Source organism: Falco peregrinus, chromosome 3, assembly GCF_023634155.1.
Source record: "Falco peregrinus isolate bFalPer1 chromosome 3, bFalPer1.pri, whole genome shotgun sequence".
Lineage (NCBI taxonomy): Eukaryota > Metazoa > Chordata > Aves > Falconiformes > Falconidae > Falco > Falco peregrinus.
Genome location: NC_073723.1, coordinates 42,472,465 through 42,494,046, shown reverse-complemented (window position 1 = coordinate 42,494,046; position 21,582 = coordinate 42,472,465). Strand labels below are relative to the sequence as shown.

General features: G+C 45.4%; 1 protein-coding gene across 2 annotated transcripts in view; it reads right to left on the bottom strand.

Annotated features, from left to right (window-relative positions):
* The window catches only part of SLCO5A1 (solute carrier organic anion transporter family member 5A1), an 82,562-nt gene extending 61,215 nt beyond the window's left edge, over nucleotides 1-21,347 (bottom strand). The window contains exons 1-2 of one of the 2 annotated variants that reach the window (XM_055800018.1): nucleotides 21,124-21,347; nucleotides 18,962-20,335 (exon numbers count right to left, since the gene is read on the bottom strand). In XM_055800018.1, the coding sequence (XP_055655993.1) occupies nucleotides 18,962-19,907 (946 nt within the window). In that variant the 5' untranslated portion in view covers nucleotides 19,908-20,335; nucleotides 21,124-21,347. Of the gene's footprint in view, nucleotides 1-18,961; nucleotides 20,336-20,890; nucleotides 21,094-21,123 lie in introns of those variants that run through there. The other variant, XM_055800019.1, reaches the window with a different exon arrangement.
* Between the last annotated feature and the right edge of the window lie 235 nt (nucleotides 21,348-21,582).

Sequence of the window (21,582 nt, the reverse complement as noted above, 5' to 3'; positions counted from 1 at the left end):
TTGCACAGGGATAACACTGTAATGAAATCTGATTCAACACAGATGTCAGAGTGAATGAGCGTAACAGTCCTTTCTGGCCAATAAAGCATGAAATTATCCCACAAATTCTCTTTTCGTCTCTAACACACTAGGTCTTGCAGAAACAGACATCACCCTTTGCAAAGAAGGATGCTAAGCGACAAGAAACCTCTTCACCTTTCCTTCCTGGCCATCTTATCTCAACACATCTCCGAAGTCCTTACCCAGGGTAAGGGAAGGACCTGAGCTGGCCCCACGCCCTTTACATATTTCACTGGTGTATCAGTTGAGCATTTACCAGGGATAGCCCCAGAATGAGAGGCTTTGGTACTGGCTGCAGCAGCCAGGGAACCTCCAGGCTCTCCTGATCCACCCTGGGGCATCCCTCTCTGCCAAGCTGACTCCAAGAGCACCGAAGAGCAACAAAACCCCAGAAAAATGGGAGCTGGTACTGAGATCTGAACACATAGAAATTGTTCAGCCAGGCTTAGGAAATATGGTATTAAGTACCCATGAAAATAAAATACATTTCATTCTTTAGGTTTTGCTTACTCAAGAAATTCAGTTACTTTTTTTTTTTTCTAGTGTCTTTGTCCATTTGCATCCTTTCTCATAGTGAACATGGTTTTGGTTATTTACATTAGGAAGATTCAGTTGAAAGATTACACTTATGTACACAATCTGCAAACTATCACAGCTTTCAATCAGTTTACCACAAGCAAGTTATTTGTTGAAACTTTAGGCTTATGTTTGCAAAGAAAATTAAACTTGAGCCCTAAGTCCCACTGAAATTCATTGAAAGACAGATCCCTTGACTCCTTAGGCTCCTTGGAAAATCTTAACCTCAGTTGTTAAATTATTCTGACAGAGAGAGAGATTGACAGGGAGGTCCTCAAAGAGTGATACTGGAGTGGCTTGGAATAACCATGACTGCAAGTGTTACCAGTGGTCTCTGCTGCTGTCAGAGCTTTTCCGAATCTAATGAAAATTGATCTGACATCTTTCCACTTTACGGGAGTTTTTTACAACATGTGACAGAAGAGGGAAGTCTTCACACACTGCTGGACCCTTAACTACATTTTCAGATTCATACTGAAAGACTTGCCAACAGAGCGAGTGGAAGCACACAGCTCATAGGCAAAGAGTAAAAACGTTAATCACCGAAAAATGTAAACATCTAGTACTCCTTCAAAGAATGAATATAAAGCATGCAATACATTTCTGTATTGCTTGTTATATTTAACTGCAATTGTAATCCATTGTACTGGTAATTTTAACAAGCTCTACTGTCCTGAGATTAATCTATGACAGTATAGATTGAGTTTTAATACAGCACTCACAAATATTTATTAAACACATATACTGAAGATGCAGTGTAAGCCTTAGTTTTGTCTGTTGTAAAACTAAAGTTGTAATGTGAAAGTTAAAATAGTCAAATGTGAGAATCCTAGCAATAAAACTCTTACCTTTTCAATCATTGTTTAAATCATACTTGCTTCTAATAAACTCCATAAATAAAAACACTTTCTGCAATAAAACATTTGCCTTAAGAACAAAAATCTCTCTGGTTATCACATTCCTTTGAACTAAAAATGTTATGTAAATTATTTATAAGTTAATATAACATGTTACTATAAATTAGATCCATATTTTTATATTATTACACAGATAATTATATCTGACACATTCTTATTCCTAATCTAAATTGCAAATGTATAATACATTTTGAAAAACATCCAAAGATTACAAGTCTACTTTTGCCACAGAGTGGTCAGACAAAACATGTTAAAAAAGGGTCTTTGCAGAACTTCTGAGAAACACAGACCTTTACCTACTGTAACCTCATACAGCTGTTCTTCAGCTGTTTTATAAAGTATGTCATAGTAACACTCATACACAGAATACACGAATCACACATTGCAGAGTAAATTCAGCTTTGAGCCATCCCTTCCCATAATTTCCTCCTCTCCTCAGCCAAGTAGCTCACCCATTGCATCCCCAAGGTCACCGTACATTATACTGGAGTGACACATCCTTGTCTAGATGCTGATTCTAACCCCCCAAAACTGCGTAAAGCCTTGTCAAACACATTACGGCTGCTCCATTTGTGCTCCCAAACAGCACAGCTACCACTGCTTTGCTCACTGCTTTCTAAGTGCTTTGCAGAGATTTTCTGAGCTAGAGATACACTTACAGAACCAAGACTCTTGCTGGATCAAGCACAGTTAAATTGCCATCTGCTAACTCAGGCAAATGTTTCTTTCAAAACAGATAAATGATGGTAACACAGCATTATGCTTTTCAAACACTAAAACTGTTGGGAAAAACTTACCAACTGAAAAAATGAAAACACTGCAGTGACACCACCAGCAGAGATATGGCAGCAGAATCAGGCAGTTGTTCTTAGCAAATATAGCTGAATAACCAAACTAAAATGTTACTACTTCTCAGTTTCACACGTGTGAAACAGTGTGCAGAAACTCTTAACAGCACGCGTGTCCTTTCCCAGAGGAGGAACAACTCAGAGGTATCACCCCAGGCTTTTCTCTTCAGGATATCTAGCCCTCAGCTGATAGACGCTGCTGTCCCTAGCTGCTTTTATGAATCCATCCCTTCATTTCAGCTGTACCTTGATAAGTGTTCAGAAAGAAAATCTTTTCTTTAACAGAGCATCTTATTATTTTTTTTTTACTTTTAGTTTTCATATCATCACAGAAAATATGCAATGTTTCAACCACAGAAGAACTGGCTCAGGAGATGAACTGAAAAATAAATTTTATGCATAGGCCTAAAAAAGACAACAAAAAGTAAAAAGCTTAGATCACACTATGTTCTCCTTTACATTGATGTGATACAGAAGAAAAAAAAAAATCCACAGATGTAATTGAAATGTCTTCAAATTGTCACAGGAAGAAACAAAATTTAAAAACCTCTTTCTCCCCTTATTGCCCAGTTTCAGGAATATCCTGAAGACTCTTAGGTAGAAGGTAGGAGCACTGTGATTGGGGGAACAACTATTTACCACCTAGTCACTCAGTAAGCTCACCTGAGTCACACATTTTATGTACCATCTTTACTGTTGATACTTTATTCCACTAAAAAAAAAAATAAAAAAAACAGAAAGCTTTCATTTCTGTAGAGATTTTGTTCTAGGAAACAAACATTTGCAACAATTCTAAAATATTGTAGTTATTACTATTGACTGATCTGCTTAATGTTCTCTCCAAAGTCCTCCACCAGTATGGCACCACTGCATAGCCTTCCTGGAGATCCTCCTGCCCATTACCCATAGAACGGTTCTCCTGTGCTTCAGGCTGAGGCTCTCATCACTCCACTCATACAACTTCAGATATCTGTAGCTAGAAAAGATGTAAAGGAAGGCCAGATAATCAAGTTTTAATTTTGAAGAATGGAAGCTGTTCCCCCTCCTGCATTTCAAATAAAATATAACCAAGCCAAAGGCACTCACACAAATGCTTACAGCTAGCCCTGTGACATTGCAGATACTGATCTCTGCAGAGACCCATCAACTTTGTTTATGAGAGGAAAGAGAAAAGCCAGGCTGAAAAACAAGCCTTTCCCCACTGGTGGGGTTCTACAGAGGTTCCCTTTGGCACTTCTGTGTGATGGTGTCCTGCCTTCACCCAACTTTACCAGCTACAGGACTTTTACCTTCTGCAGGCCCACCTCCTTCAACTTATTGCCATTTCTAAAAACTGTCATACATTACTGTATTTTCTCTATCTTCCTATTTTATTAATTTTTAAATGAAAATTCTATTATCTTCCATTGTGACAATAATAAATTTGGAATCAAAAGAAATACCTTATTAGGCTCTGACATCCATCTCCCTATATGCTACTCTGTGAAAGGACAGCACAATCTCAAAGGTTACTCTACGTGTTTGCTTTTTTTTTTTACATCAGATTCATCATCACAGCATCTGAAAGCAGTTTACAGTGCAGACACGTCAGCATGCATTTAATCTCTTCTGGTTTTCAGAAACAAAAACGAAATGTTTGAGGTAAGGGAGAAGAAGGTGAGTTTGGCAGCATCCTGGGGAGACATCTGCTCATCTATGCAAGGTGCTGGGAGAGAAACTCCTACTGCAGAAGGAGTATGGGAGTATGAAAAGAAAAAGTACAAAAAGAAAGGAAGCACGTCTTTCATGGGGGCTGATGAATCCCTATCTTTTTTTTTTCATTTAGCATTTTATCATCTATTTTTCCATATCCAATATTGCATAAAACCAAATTGGTTTTATATTTGGTTGCTATTCTACACAAGCACCACATTAATGAGTAATGTGTTACTATTAGTGACAACATTATCTTGAAAAATTGCATTTATAAGTGTATAAGAAGCATATCAATGGATAATGTACTTCTACCTATAGTGCAGGAGCTTTAAACATTGGCAAAAATAGAGGGAAAAAACCCGCAGAGAAAATATTCCACTGAAAGATGTGCAATGAGGAAGTCATTCCAAATATATTAAAGAAAAATCATCTCTTCCAAAATACTAAAAAGACATGAGCTATTCAGCTAAACACCCCTCATTCAAGAAAGTCTGTGACTAAAGGAGTGGAAGTTTCAAGGAGCTGCTAAAAACTCGTGTTTGATGCAGCTGCCTCATTTCAGGCCACCAGAGAAATGCCCCCCGGCAGCCTGTGGCTCAGCCGCCACGTGCGGTTTCACCCGCGCGTCTGCAGGCTGCAGCCCTGGGTGGTCCTGCAAGCCCCCCGCTCCGCTCCCCGGCTGCCTCCCGCCTTCCCACCAGGGCCGGCAGCTGCGGGCAAGCTACGGGGGACGAACACGGCCCTGCCAGCGGTGGTGAGGAGTCCTGTGTCAGAGCAGCAGGCGGTCTGACCCACGCTGCGGTCACAAAATCCTTGATCCCAGCGCCAGGGAAGCGGCAGCAGCACACAGCCACCGCGAAGGGCCGGGAGCGGTGTGGCAGAAGCCCCCCACCCAGGCGGCACGCCACGCTGACACGAAAGCAGGTACACTGGCTGACAAAACAGCCCTCAGGGAAAATGGCCTCCAGATCCAATTCAAGTTTCGCGGATTTTTTTTGCATTATATTAACAGCATAACTGTGCTATTAAGGGTATTCAGAAGCCCATAACGCAGAATTCAACTCCTTATGTTCATTTACCAGACCTGTAAGCTATTACCACGGCATTAACAACATGCAGCTGGGGAGTCCCAGATGACTAAAGAAATGAAGTGCTATATACTTAAAAATCGATTCAAAATAGGAAAATCCAAATGTTTCTGTTCAGCTTTTTTCTTGTGACATAAAAAAATCATTAAACGTTGTGATTCTAATCCAGCTCTTCTGATTTACTCCTTGGAGAAACTACAGACTAATTACTTTGACATGTAACTCTTGGACCATACAGTAAAGTGCAGTAAGAATACTTTAATCACACAATCCCTGCAAAATCTGAATATATGTAGTAACATGCAAGCAGTGCAATACAAAAATATATTAAATGCAATGTGGTGATGGTGCTCCCCAAATGGAAGAATAAAGCTGTTTGTACAGATAACCATCAGAAGAGGTGACACAGGGTTACCTAAACACAGGCGATTTCTAAAGCTGACAAGTTTGTGTATGGCCCCTTGCAGTTATCCAAATTGTCCGTGATTACAAGTACAGCTCAAACTGGATTATATTAGTGCTCCTGCACAAAGAGTAAATCATCACAGAGATCATCCTTTTATTAACAAACACTGCTGAAACCCGTCGGGGAAACACTTACAAAATGTTAAAACGGCTAAGCCTGAAGCCATGGAGCTGGTATTCTCAGTGGAAGAAAATGGAAAAATTAATCCTTTGTAGCCTACTGCTGTCTAAATATGTCTTGAACAATGTATTAGATGAAAACAGGAGCAAGAAGAGTTACACAGAGTGGTCTTCAAACCAAATAGGACATTACTTGCATTTTGCACCCAAGAATGAATGGCAGTTGGAGTGAATAGTATGAACTGAGAATTAAAGAGCAAAAATGCATGCCAAAATTTCAAGCTATGCAAATAAGTATACACTGGTGGATAAACTTCTATCAAAAGTACTTTTGTCATCAAACTCAGATTAATAAAAATTATACCTGTGCCCAAACTGTTTTCACAATGGAGAAGAAATCCTGTTTTATTTTTTCCTAATTGGTTTGGTGACTTGAAAAATGTTTTAGCAAACGACATGCATTTTCATCACTTTGGATTACTTAAATAAATTTGGTACAAAAATCCCATGAGAACTTGTTATCTGTTTAAAAATGAAAACTTTACAGATAGGATCCCGCTCCCATCCAAAACCAAGTGTACCTCATTATCTTCAGGGAAAATGTGAATGTCCCATAGTTAGCTGTGATTTATTAACTTTTCTGGAAATCTTCTCTAAATCTAATGTTCATTAGATGCCAGACTTGAGAACCACAAGACCAAGACAGCAGTAACCTACCATGACTCTGGTCCTCATAAACACAAAAGCATTAGTATTAATTAAACGCCTCCAGACCTTCCTTTCAGTTCTGACTGCACTTGCTGTAGAGCTAATTGCTTCTCTCCTCCAGCACACGCTCATCATGCCTGCCCTGCTGCACAGCAGCCAACTTCATGTTTTCTAAATGGGATGAACAGCCTGCAGATAGTAACTCTGATTGCTTCAGATCTTTTCAGGGTGCCTCATAAGACAATTGAAACATTTTATGCAGACTAAGTGATCTTACAATTTTTGTTCATCTGAATTTTTCATATTAGGATATGAGTTGAATTATACAACTAAAAATCTCTGCGGCCTCTTTAAAGCAAGTGCATCAATTAGAAAGGTCTTGACTGCAGCTGACATTACTATTGTGAAACATTAACATTTGCAGCTGGAGTGAAGGACTTAATATAAAGATTAAGAAGTACTAAAGAATCTAGGAGATACAAATGACAAATATGTTTATCAAAAAAACAGCTCTGAACTGATGGCACTGACTTGTGCTCTATTATTACTTGCTTCACAATCCCACGTAAGAGGATTACTGTCTATTTTGGCACTATGTATAACAAGAGCATACAGCACATCACCAAGGGGTTGTATGAAAAGGCTGCCTCATATCATCACACCCACACATATATTCTTCAAGTCAAATCCCCCACATCAGAAAACCACCAGCTGTCAGTTCCCTGAGGTCGACCATTTTGTTACTCAATAAAATGATGGGGGGAAGCAAAAAAGTCAAGAAGTCCTTTGTTTTCAATTTAACAGGAGTGCAATACAGCCTAAATTAAGGGCAGAATGTTGTATTTTTCACTCACCTGCATACAAAAATAACTACACTACTCTTCACCCTCCTTATCCTGATTCAGTAGAAAAGCAACAGACAGGAGTCCCAAGAGCATCCAGGGACTCTCTGACACAGTCACAAGGGTTATGCTACTGTCTCTCCTAACGCTATGCTACTAATTCTTCTAATATTTCCGGACAGGCCATGCAAATTGGGATTAAATTAGAAGAGTTGCTTAGCCCAGCAGTTGTGTTTCGGAGAAATCTTAATGCTCAGACCACAAAATAACTGATCTGAGCATCTTATTAAACTACACAAGGGAAATTCACGACATTCCTAATACACTACACCATTTTTTACTGTCAGGCACAATTCAAACTAAAAGCAGCTGGCTCATAGTGTAGGATGCCTATCTGCTAATATAAACCTCATGGCTATCAAGCTTCTTTACCATGACCATTCAGCAGTCCTCTCACTGTCTGGACCAGTTATATCTTCTCCTACACGGAAGCGGTCAGCCTTGACCCAATAGTTAGTATAGGATTTCAGTACGCCAACTTGGGCAAACAATGAGATGTCATTTCTTACATACCCTGAGACCGTCACATACGACAGACCCCTTCTTCAGCCTTTGTAATACTCAACATAGGTATAAATACAGAGTACAACTCTGAGAATTGAAACATGGGGCTTTCTTGAAAGCACTGCACTGCATCAGACCCACGGTAAGGTCTTCTTTTTGTGGAATCTAAATTTGGAGTGTGGGGATACAGGGTAGGATGAAGAGGGGAATAAGGATGAAAGGAAGTTAATTATAGAACTGTCTGATCATAAATAGCTCACTTACCCACATACTTAAAATACTACTACATACCTGAAGGAGCAATAGCTGCTCTAACAACATCAGTGTACAAACTCCTAAAATTACATTAGTTCATATACTCCTCTATTTTTCTCTGATAAATTGAATCTCTTATCCTTATTGTAGGCTGAGAAGGCATATATGTACCCAAGGTTTCTGAGTCACCAGGTTTAAAAGCTTTTTTCAACTCCTTTCCCATTAGCTGGCCTGGCAAATACTCGTCAATCAGTTTTACCTCATTTCTCATAGAGGGCTGATTTTCTTTTAATTATCACAAATGCACAGGTGCAGTCGCCTTACCCGCTCTTTCTGTTTTGCCTTTCAAGGCAAAATGCCTCCCTACTTGCTGTCTGTGTCCTACTTGCTTCTGAGTGTCCAAAGCGAGTACAGTTACCCATAAAATCAATAAGCACAAGAAATGTCCACATCTAAGCAAAAATCAGTTGCTAACAAGAATCAAGTAAGGCAAGGAGCAAAAGCTAATGAGGAAAGGTCTTTTTTTGTACTTACGCGTAGGCTCAGTCGCAGAGGTACTCCTAAATGCAGAGGGCACTCATTCAGAAGTGCTCATCTTCCTTCTCCCAGAGCTTCTGGAGAAGCCATAGGAATAAACATATGGTATTGCCTACTTTGCTTCTGCAGCCAAAGTAATTCACACCAACCAGCTATATCTTTGCCTTTATAATCACTGTCCCATTAAAATATTCAGTCACTGAGGCCCATGAATATACAGTTTCCACATATCAAGAGTGCAATTGCTACTTAGAAACTTTAAAGTACAGCTCTTCCTTCAAGCTTCAATTCAGTCCTCAGCTATGCTTTTAAAAAATTATTTACAATATGGCATTACATTACAGTGATATAGTGCTGAGTTCAGAGCCTTTTTACATTTGTTGTGTAACAGGACTAATATTCCTCCAATAACACAATGCAGGTGTGGTAACAAACTAACACCTACTTGTTTCAGACAGCCCCAAAATGCCACTTCCTTCCCTCAGTTATGCTTTTAGCAGAACAAACATAGTTTTCTGAAATTCCTGTTCCAGGCCAGTTATATAACTTACCAGATAAATGCCTGAACTTGTGTGCATCGGCACTACCAGGCTGCAAACTCAAAAGTTCATGTCTTCTGCATTTCCCTACAATTATAAAATTTCCCTAGGGACAGCCTCACTACATCTGTCACTAGACAGCTGTATTAAGTCAAGTTGATATAAATTTTCCATCAAGTTTATAGTCATTACGGTCTCTAATATTAAGCAGTGGTCTCCTGCGAATTTTTACCTTTTTTAAACGGGAGGGGTATTACTGAAACTATTTGCACTCCAGAAGGTTACACCCTGTTAAACCTCTTTTTCACCCAGTGGGATGAAGTAACAAATGGAAACGTAAATTCTGATTAAAAATCATGAAATGGCAAAGTGTTACGTTACCATTTTTTAAACTCCAGCTATTGAAATGGCAGGGAACGATGAACGGCGTGGAGAGGCATTGGGCAAAAGCAGGAAACAGTGAGCGGGGGGGAAGAAAAGCATGGGCAGTAGCAAAGCTTCTCTGTTCTCTCCAAAACTCCCCAGCCTTGCCAGGGGCTTTCCTGGACTCTACAGACACTTAGAGCAGCATCTTCATCCCTTTCCATGGACTCCACCTGGAACTGGCCCAAGCTGGTGTCCCCTGGCACAGAGCCCCTTCTGCCTCTGCCCCCCACCACCCTGGACGGCTCCAAAGAGGCAATGCCAGCCCTGTGCCACTGGCACTAAACCTCCCCTTCTCCTTCACCTTTCCTCGTTTTTCTTCAGCTGAAAAATCCCACCTAACCAGCATCCTCAGGGTATTCTGCTCATGAATTTCATGTGGTTTGGACCTCTAAGCCTATGAGCGGATCCCTTTGGGACCTTTAAAGGTAGCATTCTCAGCTGTCTTACACATAGCAAAATCTACTGAATCAACATCTCAGCTGAATACAGCAATTTCTCTTTAAGTACAAGGAAAGCTTAACACACAGCAACATCAGATAGTATCTTACAGAGTATTTCCTTTAGATATTCTTGGAGTAAATGAGGCTTGCTTGACACATTTTGTTTGAGTAATTACAGATTAAGAGCTACCACAGCAAAATGCTCACAACTATTTCCCTATCTACCTTGGTTTCCCTACAAAAACATATTACTTAAAATGACTCCTGGCAGGTCAGGAACTCAGATTTTAATCTAACCAGGGACTGAAAAAAAGAAATAGGAACCAAGGTGTGATTGAGAACACTTGGCTTCAGGAATACACCGCCGGCACCTTTGAGTGCCTACATGACACCTGAAGTCAACCGCTGTGAGCAAAGCTGTGACAAATGGGGGTAAACTACAACTTGAGTATGAAACAGCAAATCAGAAGATATCAGAAGATACACTCAGCTAATACACAGATTATTTGAGAAACTCTGACTCTAGAGGATAACTCAATTAATCCAGAAAGGAAAGGATACAACCACAGGAGAATCCATCCAAGATCTACTTTTTATCACTTCTAAGCAGCTAACTGTACAGGCAGACAAATATGGAAAGTAGTTGCTAATTTACAAAAGCTTACTAAATTCAAACAACTGAAGAGCTGGTAGCTGGCTTTGGAGCAGCACTGGATTTTAAGAAAATCAATGCTGAGGCACTCTTGAGGCTTTCATTCCAATCCTGTAAGTACCAAAGATAAAAGGCACAGAGGATAACCATCAGATTGAGGTCCAGCTATGCATGGTGCAAGGCAAAAGAAGTGTTAACATGAATATATGCAAGGAAAAAAATGGGAGCACTCAAAAAATACCCCAGCAAGCTAATGAAATGAAAGCAAGCTGCCGAAAGGGAACCTATATTGAAAATGGAGAAAAGAATCAAAGAGGAACTGCACAGGATATGATTAGTGGACACGCAGTACTGCTTTGCAAATACTTCACATGAGCCAGTTCATGTTTATTTTCTTTGAATAATTTTTGTATATGCTTGTTCAAATTACAAGTAAAAATATACATGGTTTTTTCCAACTGCATCTCCTCCAAACTCACCATAAAATGTAATTCATACCAGAGTACAATGTTTTTCACAGTGTAATTTGTCTTTGCTGTCAAGTAAGCTGTTTACCTACATGAGAATTAACGCTTTCAGATTAAGCTATCGGGTCTCATGGCAGCATAAAATAGCACTCAAGTTTCTGTGTTCGTACTTCACGATTTCTCAGGTAATAAGAAATTCCCTGTGCCAGAAAAGAAGGGAAGAGGAAAGACCCAGGTTTGTTAGCTCTCCCATTAACACCATGCAGTGTGTCTGAATTTCTGGCCTTGTGACAACACAACAGATGCCCAAACTCCCCACTGTTCAGAGGCAAAGCAGGACACAGCCCATACTTTGTGCTGCTGGACGCTGACATATTCTTTCCCATCACAGGAAATGTCCTATTTTTTTCTGGGCACTTGGAAGGAGTTGGGGTACAGATCTGGCTGGCTCAAGTGAAATTAGCTTGCGTGCACACTGCAGGGTTGTCTGTTGCCATAACTTTGCTAGCTCCAGCCTATGTGCCCAAACAGTGCAAATGAGCCATGGCAAAAGTACCAAGGTGCTTGAATAAAAGCATGGACTCAAGGACTCAGAAGGCCAACAGAGCTGTTTGCTCCTTGTGCAGAACCTTCACTTCTAGAGGTTCTCAGGAAAAACATTTCCCTCTTCTGACTGTGCCACTTCAGTGCCTTCAGGCTGCAGCCCTGACAACTTGCCAGCATCCCCCATAGCTGCTGAGGGGGGGTGCAGAGGCACCCTTGGACTTGGAGCTGAAATTTTGACAGCTCTGGTGGCAATTCACAGGAAGGCAGGCAATCAGCTTGCCCTGCCCTCAGAAGCCATGTGGCACCACACTGTCCATCAACAGCACGAGAGAGAGCTAACACTTTGACACCTACAGTCAACAGAGGCAACAACTGCCAGAGGGGACCAGTTGAAGTATGTGCTATTTTTGCATGGTAACTTCTCAACTGTTTTCAAAAGAAATGGGAAAAACATGTAAAAAAAAAAAAAAAAAAAAAAGAGAAAAAAAGAAGAAAACAGAGTTCATGCTTCCCAAGTAACAAGGGTTTTTAACGTGCTATCAGAGGTGAAGAAGACTTAAAATAGGATTAAAAAGAGAGCATGAGACTACAGAGTCTAATATGATTGAGTTACTTTTCTGCTCTTTTAAAACCCATGGATGAAATCCATTTACCTACTTTAAAATCATAATTTTTAGTCGCTGGCCTTCAGGATGAAACAGAAGGTTGAGCCTCATTTATATAATTGCCCGTGTTCCCTGCACAGCCAAGACAGAAACCTATGTATCTCTGAGTGATGGCAGAGTGAAATCCGGTCTCCTCTCTTTTGACTGCATAAGCACTTCCACAGCAATTAACTCCTCCCAGATGAGGCAGCCACTGAATGAAAGTTCAGGGAAAAATGCATGAAACACAAAGCATCTCTAATCCACTTGCAACAGGAGTAGTTACGATGACCCTTTACAAAATAGTCAGGGTATCCAGCAGACAGCTAAGGTTTCCAGCCCCCGGGTAATCAGACACTAGATCCCAAGCCTTCAGTTCCTGGGAGAAGGTACAAACAAGCTGTTACTTAAAGGCCACTTTCATGTCTAAGTTTCCAAGCTTCTCCAGGGACCACGGCAGGTTCTCACACTTGTCTGCTCAAACCAGCCCTGCAGCAGAGCTCACCAGAGAAGAAAGGAGCTGTTCTCCAAAAAAACACCACTCCCAAGCTCGAGCAGGTGAAAAGGGCACTGTTGGCCTCAGAAACAAAATGCTAAGCATTTTGACAAATGCTAAGCAACGAAAACAACAGGGCCTGGGACTTCAGTGAGTTTCAGACCCCTGGATCCAACCTAGCTTTTCTCCTTTCATATAAAAGAGAAGAGACAATCATGTGCATAAGCATCTTCTTGCTCCTAAGAAGGGCAAAGCACATTTTGCCAGTCACTTCAAGCAGTGCTTTGTCAATACAGCTGCTTGTGAACAATGATATAGCTCGTGGCAAGGACACAACGGGAGACGCAAAAAGCATAACTAAGGGACGCGACAGTGGCAGGGCAAGTGAAGGTATATCACTCACGACATTAAATCCCACAGGCAGAAAACTTCAGAGGAAAGGCTGCCCCCACCTTCCATTGAACTCATCGTATGCACACACTGCTTACACAGACACAGAACCCCACGGTCTCTAAATGCCTAAGATATTATACTATGAAAAACAAAAAGGATCAGTCCACCTATGGAGCAGGAGACTAAAGTGGAGAAGTAAAATTTATCTTTCTGTTTCCACAGCTATAGGAAAGAGCAGTAAAACTGCATAGTGCTATTTTAAATAATTATTACTAACTGCCTGCTGCCTGATCAGCATTTTAACAAAAAAGATGTTACAGAAATGCCAGAGAAGCACAATACTGAACCCTCTGACTGCTAAATTCTCTCTCCGGGGAAACAGTATAATCCATATGCACAAACAGACCTGCAGTCACTTTACCTGCATCCCGAGATGCTACTTATGCCCAGCCAAGAGCACAGCGAGCTCAAGCCTGCAGCCAGCCCTGCCCAGCTGTGTATGCATACAAAGCAAGCATGTGTTTGTACAAAAAAGACTGCTGATGGGCCAAGCCTTAGTGTTAGCCTATGGATAAACCAAGATGTGGATTTCACATAAATAAACTAAAATCCTGTATTTGACGAATAAGCTCAGCACGCTGCTCTTTTGACAAGGGAAATGCAGCAAGCAATAAAAAATACTGGTGAACGTGCCCTTTTGCTTCAGTTTTTGATTCATAAAATCCTGCCTTCTCACAGGCATGCTATAAAATTGAATGTACCGTCTGTAGGGTTTACAAACTATAGGGATCAATGCTGAGTCAACCCTGAAAAAGCCTTTTCAGATATTGGGTAGCACAAAGCGTATTCAATGTAAACCACAAGTGGTCATAGGCTGAATGGTGAGAATAAAACAAAATGCTGGTCAGCTGTCTCACTGCTTCTAGACAGTCCCTCCTGTTCAGCTAGAAAGTTGATCCTGCCTTGGAAAACCTCAGTGATCTTGCAGCATCCATACAGAGGACCTGACACCTTTGGCAGGCTCCAGCCCCTGTCCTCCAGAGGCCAGATCAAAACGAATAATCAAAGTGGCACAAAAATCCAGTGCTTCCCAGGCCAACATCCAGGCAACGGCATGTTAAAGAGGCCCAGCTCACCTGGCAGCTGCACTCTGCCCCAGGACCCAGTGCCCAGAGGTGGTTGGTTTCTGATGGGAGTACATGAAGCTACTTCTCCTGCCTTCTCCTTCCAGGTGAGACATGGATATAGGTGTAGATATAACTAGAAATACCATAAATACGATTGGCATATATACAGGCTTTGGGGAAGTCTGTAAAAGACATGAGGGGTACACAGAGTATCCAGCTGTAAAACACTGGTAAAAAGGTGATTTCCAGGCACAGTGGTACAGTAGCCACAGTGAAATGGTTTGCCTAATGCTAGAAACAGCAACCCACAAATGATCCTCATGAAAACAAAACCAGAGTCCAAAGCATTTTTGAAACTAGTCTAAATATTTATTCTTTTTCCAGGTTAGGAAAGGATTTTACTTCCCTGGCTCTCAAGCCATTATCTGCACCAACCCCATTAACACAGGTTTATCCAATTTTCCAGCTCTTATCTCACAAAAGCTTTGCCTTTTGTAATTACGGTTTGTTCCCAAAACTATGGAGAGTCTGCATGAAATTAAACTGACTTAGATGCTTTTCTGATTCATATCCTAACCAGCCTATATCATTCTGGAGCTGAAACAAAACATTCTTAGCACAATGACTAATTAATCCACCAGTCATTTTTGGGGTACTGGTGAAAGCCACTCCTGAATGCTAAAATGTTGTCATTAATGCAGTATTTCTGTAAAACCTAATATTGCCTTCCTATGTGTTAAAGTTCAAAGTACATTCCTTATTATCACAATACCCACTTGCAAAAGAAGCAAAACATTGAAAAATTATTCAGGTGCTGTAATGCCACTAATAAAACTCCCCTTTCCAAGTGCCACAGTTAATTTTAAGGAACTGCTTTTAAAATCCATGGAACAAGCACAAGGTAAACTCACATTCAAGACAAACTATTGGTGGCCTACAAAAAAATCAGTGTTTAGGAAACACACACTGTGTTTCCGGTGCTAGAATTTCACATGTTGCAGAAACACCATGGCAAGCACAAACAACACTCGTGAAGTCCAATTTGACTCCAAATTAAATTGCAATTAAATTAATTAGTTAATTAAAAGCATAACTGCACACATCAGGTAGCTGACGACAGACACGCTACAGTACAGCTGAGCACAGAAGGGAAAGACTTTAGTGGGGGACAAAGACAACTCACTGATTGCCCGGATTTTACAGAAAGTATGTAACTTCCATTTTGGATTATCTGTGATTAAGGGAGCCAGTTCTTGTATTTCCTAGGCACCTGTTATAATCACAACTTGTTTCCAAGCCTGATGTCATACATTTTCTCAACGTTAGCATCAGGGCATCAAAGTACCGACACGTTTATGGGGCCAGAGGACCCGGAGGTGGCACCGCCTTCACAAGGAAGAAATGTCCCGCAGAAGAGTGATCTCGCACATTGCTATGCAGGCGGCCCAAATATACATCCCTGCCTGGCACCTTTGTCCAACTAAAAATGACATATCACCTTGTAACCTGGCATAGTGCCACCCTGACAGATGGACTTAAGTGTAGGCAGCCAAGAGACTATGTATAAGCATCAAATATGTTTTTTGAGAGTAGGACTTCCAGCCAGGAATGTTAAAACAGCTGTCCACACTGAGCTTGCATGCCTACACTTAAGAGGATATGCTATCGCCACTCGAGCCCTGAGCTGGATTAACTTGGAAAATAAATAAGATAGCTTCCACAGCCACATAAGGTGAGTTTTTGCAGAATCAGGATTAGTAATACACAGGGGGGCTTTACTGACCTACTATTAGTGGGCGCACTTGCAGGGTTGAAGAGCTCTGCAGTTTTGCAGCTCACAGGAACTTCTATCATGTGCATGCTTGTAAACAAATGTTTCTCATCTGAACACATCTTTATGTATGTTGCTTTTCTTAGAAAAAAAATATACAATGCAATACCAGCATGACTAAGAATAAACACATTAGTGATGTTCCACTTCATGTTAGAGACTACTTTCTTTTTAAATTAACTGTCCTCGCTCAGAAATATTTATCTGTGTTACAGGCCTGTTTCACCGGGCTTTCTTCTCTTTTCAAAACTTCAACTCCCATGGCCCACTCCAACACTTTTTGTTAGCTCATGCCTACATGCATACACACATTTTACATCTTGACATCATTTGCATGGCTTGCCCCAGTAATAAAATCAGACTGCCTTGAGAAACAGGCATTGTGTAACACAAGATATGTGGTGGCTGGCCTACAAAGCCATGCCCTGGCCACCTCTATCCCATCCCTGCGCCTGGCTGGGCTGCATCACCCACAAATCCCTCTCCTCGACGACATGAAACATTCCAAACCACTGAGAAGCTCCAGAAAAACATGTTGGCTCACATCAACATGCCAAACAATTCTCTTTTCCTTTTTTCCCCATGGAACTCAGATTTAACTCCTGCCTCTCAAAGAGTCATTGGCCTAAGTCTAAAGAGAGGAAAATATTCAAACCTGAACAAGTTAAAAGTTTCCTCAGAATTCTACACTACTTAAAAAAGATAATACCAAGATTTTCAATGGGAAACAACATTGTTTCTAGCCCTGAGTAGCTTAAGGACTGGAAGGAGGTGACAGCACATTTTACTCGCTGTTAAACATGATTTGTGTTTATTTTAATTCTTCTCCCTGTGGACACAATCAGATCGCAGGCATGAATTTTTCATGTACGCTGTAGCTGAGTACCTCCTCTTTACTCTTTTGAATCACTACATATGAACTTCAGCTCTACGAGGGTACTCCCAGTATAGATCAAAGCTGCCTTCAGTGCCCAGCAGGTGCTGAAGGGTCACATACAATCCTCCAACAGCTGCTGGTGTCCTTTACCTTTGTTAACTTTAAGTCTGATCTTTGCCGCAATTAAGTTACCCAAGCCACTTTATTACAATTTCCTGTACTAGAAGTGCTTCAGGGGTAGGCATCGTTTCTCCTGCACAGTAAGGATTTCCAGCTGCTGACTCCTTGGTGAAGGCTTCCTCCTCCTCTTGCACTGTTCATCTCTTTTACCTTTCATTCCTCGCCTGCAGCCTTTCCATCTCCTTGCTTTCTGTGTTGTTGAGATGTGTATGAAATCATCTGTCTGCAAAAGTTTCAGCCTGCTGTCTGCTGCACCAAACTACAATTACTAACCTCAGTAACAAGATGCTTTGCTTTTTCATACTGCCCATAAAGCCGATTCCAGGTTAATCTAAATTTCCATACCAGTTAGCCTTTCTCAGAGGGGAGGAAAAGAGGGAAAACTTTGCCAAATATTTCATCAGGAAGATTAGCAACACTGTGAAAACAATAGAAAAACCACAGATAATACCTCTCCCTCCTTCCAAAAACCAGCAGCGTCTCAGGCTTTCTAAAGACACTGCACACAGACTGTGCCTGGCTTTAAAACAGTTCAGGGAACAGTCAAATTGCTGAAGAACAGGGGAAAAGAAATAAAAATACTGATCCGGCTCACTACTTTTGCTTAATAAAGTAATTACACCCACACCCTGAGTGTATTCCTTTCACGCACATCGATTTTACATGGAATGATTACCTCCATGGTTATCATAAAGCCGAAATAAATTGAACTGAAAATGGTAATGCCGAGCATCCAAAACCCCTTGGCACTCTCTTGGACCCGTAAGTGCCTCTCCTTATTTGAAAAGAATTTGAAGGAGTACGCAAGGTTCATTTCTCACAGAATCATGTAAGATATTAACACAAAGTCAGAGAACAGTCAGTCTTCTTACGCATTACACAAACTATCAAGAATGTACGATGTTCGATATCACGTTCAAAAAAGTTTAGCACCCAGTTACCTGAGCATTCCCTTTCTCCCATAATGACCATCAGGAAGACCTGTCTGTACCTGCCAAAAGCCAGGTGCCAGATCGGACTCCTGTTTTGTTGTGTCCCTTGAGGTCCCATAACGGAGCTCTTAACCCTGAAGGTTTTACTCACTGTTTTATCAACGGTTTTTTAACTCCTTCTGAGTTGCCGGATGATTTATCAATGCCACCCAAAATTCATTGCTAGTTAAAGATTAATGAACGCTGGAAAAGTAAAACAAAGCACGCCAAAATCTCTCAAAGTGCTTATAAAGCAGTATCATTATAGACAGAGACTCTAGGCTAAAGGCATGCTGACCAAAATTTAGAAATGCATTGCCTGTGTATTAGCAAAAAGAAGCCTGAAGGGGCAAGGGGAACTCAAACATTGCTTTCTGAAAAAGTCACCAGCTAATGCCAAGTGCTGAAAGGTGTCAGAGAAGCCAGGCTTCCCTGCTGTCCCATTCCCCGTGCAGGAGGGTGTGAATACGGCCGCTCTCACCCACCCTGCATCCACCTCCCCCATCACTGCTCTTCACCACTCCGCAAAAGCTTTTAAAATAGAAAAGCATGGCAATTTTACTTCAAAAGTTCACTTTGGAAGGGAAGCTTAGCACAGGTGACGTTCAGAAGGAACAGGGCAGAAGTGCCTGTAACTGGTCCCTCAGAGAGATCTGGGGTTCAGCCTTCAAAGCACCCCAGTACTCAGATGCCTTACCTAGGTAAAGCGAGGCGTTTTCCTTCTTGACATTGTCATCTAAGTACGTTGGTCCCAAGGTATAGATGGGTGTCGAGCCCATGCCAATAAGAATTTGGGCACAAATGAATAAAGCTACATAGAGAGAGTGGTCGTTCCCGACGGAGTCCTTGACACAGGCCGGCGAGTCCCACTGCTCTTTGGCGGTGCCATTGCCAGTCACGCACAAGCCCTCGTTACTGACGGAGGAGTTCAATTCCTGGATCTGGTACGGCGGAGAGATGAAATGAGGTAAGGAGAAGAGTGCGGCCCCCAGGGCGATGAAAAACCCCCCTACAGCCAGCCAGAGCGGCCTCCGTCCGCGCCCCCCGAAGTAGCTGATGAAGACCACCACCACCAGGCTCCCGATGTCGAAGCAGCTGACCAGCAGCCCCGACTCCGAGCTCTTGAGGCTGTATCTCCGCTCGATGGTGGTGATGACGCTGCTCAGGTAGCCGGAGACCATGAGGGACTGGATGAAGGTCAGGAAGCACATGCACACCAGGAAGAAGCGCGAGTCCGCCAGCACGGCCCGCAGGCACGCTCTGCCCGGGGGGCCCGCCAGCAGCGGCGGCGGCGGGACCGGGGACACCCCCCGGCCGGGCGCCGCGGGCTGCCCGCGCTCCGGCCCCCAGGGGAAGCTCCCGCCGGCGCCGGCGGCGGCCTCAGCAGGCTGGGCAGCCCCGGCGGCGGCGCCTCCGCCCCGCGCGGCCCCGGGAGCCGGTCCCGCAGCGGGGCTCGGCGGGGCGCCGCCGCCGCCGCCCCCCCCGGCCGCCAGGGGGGAGCCGAGCGCGGCCCCGCGGCCCCGCGGCGCCGCCCCGCCGAGCGCGGGCAGGCTGCGGCAGCGCGGCGCCTCCGCCCGGCCCCCCGCCGCCGCCGGCCGCTCCGCCCCGGGGCGCCGCGGCGCCGGGGTCCGCGCAGAGGCCATGCTGGGTCCGGCCGCGGCCTCAGAGGAGCCCGGCCGGCTCCATCGCCGCCGTGCGTCGAGCGCGCTGAGGGGCCCGGCGGGAGCGCAGCATAGCGGGGAGGGGAGGAGGGAGGGGAGGGGGGTGGCCCTAGCCGCGGCCGCCGGCCGCCCCGCCGCACGTGTCAGCCCAAGTCCTTTGTGACTCCATCCTCCCTCTGTCTCGCTCAAGGGGCCGCCCGCCCGCCGGGCCGCCCCCGTTGCCGGCGGCTCCCGCTCCCCGCCGCCGCATGCCCGCGGCGCCGCGCTCAGCAGCCGCCCGCCGGGGCCCCGCGGCCAGCCCGCCCGCCGCGGGGGAGCGCCGCCCGCCGCCGCCGCCGCTCCGCCGCCCGCATCCTCCTCTCTCCGCGCCGCCGACGCCGGTGACAGAGCTCCGGGGGGTTGCTGCCGATCTGCGGGGGCAGAGAGCAAGCACGGGAGGTCAGCGGCGCCGGCCCCAGCGCCCCCCTCCCGGCGGCGCCGGCCCCAGCGCCCCCCTCCCCGCCGCCCCGGCTTCTGCCCGCCCGACCCCGGCGTCTGCCCTGAGGTCCGGGCAGCGCTCGCCGGCCCCGCGGCGGGGGGGGCCGCGGCAGCGCCCCGGGGACCGCGTCCTTGGGGACAGCACGTGGATTTACCCAAGTGCAGGAGCGGACACGCGCGTCCGTGGCCCCGGCCAGAGCGCGACCCTACTATTTGGCGCCGGATGCGGCAGCCAAAGGTCGCCGTGCCGAGCCTTTTATTTTCCAGCCTAAAAATAAACACGCTGAAATAAACACCCCGCTACAACTCGCCGGCCCGGGGAGCCGCGGCGGGCGGAGGAGCGAGTAACAAAAGCCGATGCCAGGCGGCGGGCACACCGGGAGCCGGCACCGCGGGGCCGCCCTGGCCGCCCCAGCTCGCCCGGGTGCCCCCCGCGCCCGCGGAGACGCGGGACGGCCGAGCGACGAGTGACGCCCGGCCCTGCCTACCCCGGCAGCGAGACCAGCGTTTCGCCTCCTTTGTCCGCTTTTGTCTCCCCTCCGCCTTCTCGGTGCGCGGCGGGGCGGGCGGTGGCGGGGTAGCGGCAGCCCGGGCAGCCGCACCCCAGCGGCGGCTCTCCCCCACCCGCGGGGGTGGGCAGCGGGCGGGGTGCGGGAGCCGGCGGGGCGCACCGCGCTCCCTCCTCCCGGCCGCCGCGGAGAAGAAAGACGGGGCTACTCACCGTGCGGGCGGGCGCGGGGGGGCGGCCGAGCCGGGGAGCCAGCCGGGCCCGGCGCTCCCGCCCCGCCTGTCACCGAGCCCCAGGCCCCCCTCGGCCGCCTCCGCCTCCCCGGGCGGCGCGGCGGAGCGCAGGCGCGCCCGCTGCCGCCTGCGGGCCGGGCCGGCCCGGGCGCTCGCGTCCCCCCCGACCTGCCCTCGCCGCTGAGCAGGGACCCGGGGCCCCGCGACCTGGAGCGGCGGCAGAGCGGCGGCCCGCCGTCAGCCGAGATACCGCCCCGCGCAACAGCGCGCGGAGCCCCTGCGGGAGGGCGAGCCCGGCGGCGGGGCAGGCGGTGCGGGGCTGCCCGGTGCCGCAGCTTCGCGGCCGTGGCCCAGAGCCGGCGGGGCGCCCCGCGAGGTGCGGGCTCGGATGTCGGCCCCGGGCGGCGTTTGGGGAACTCCGTGTTGTTGCATCGCGCTG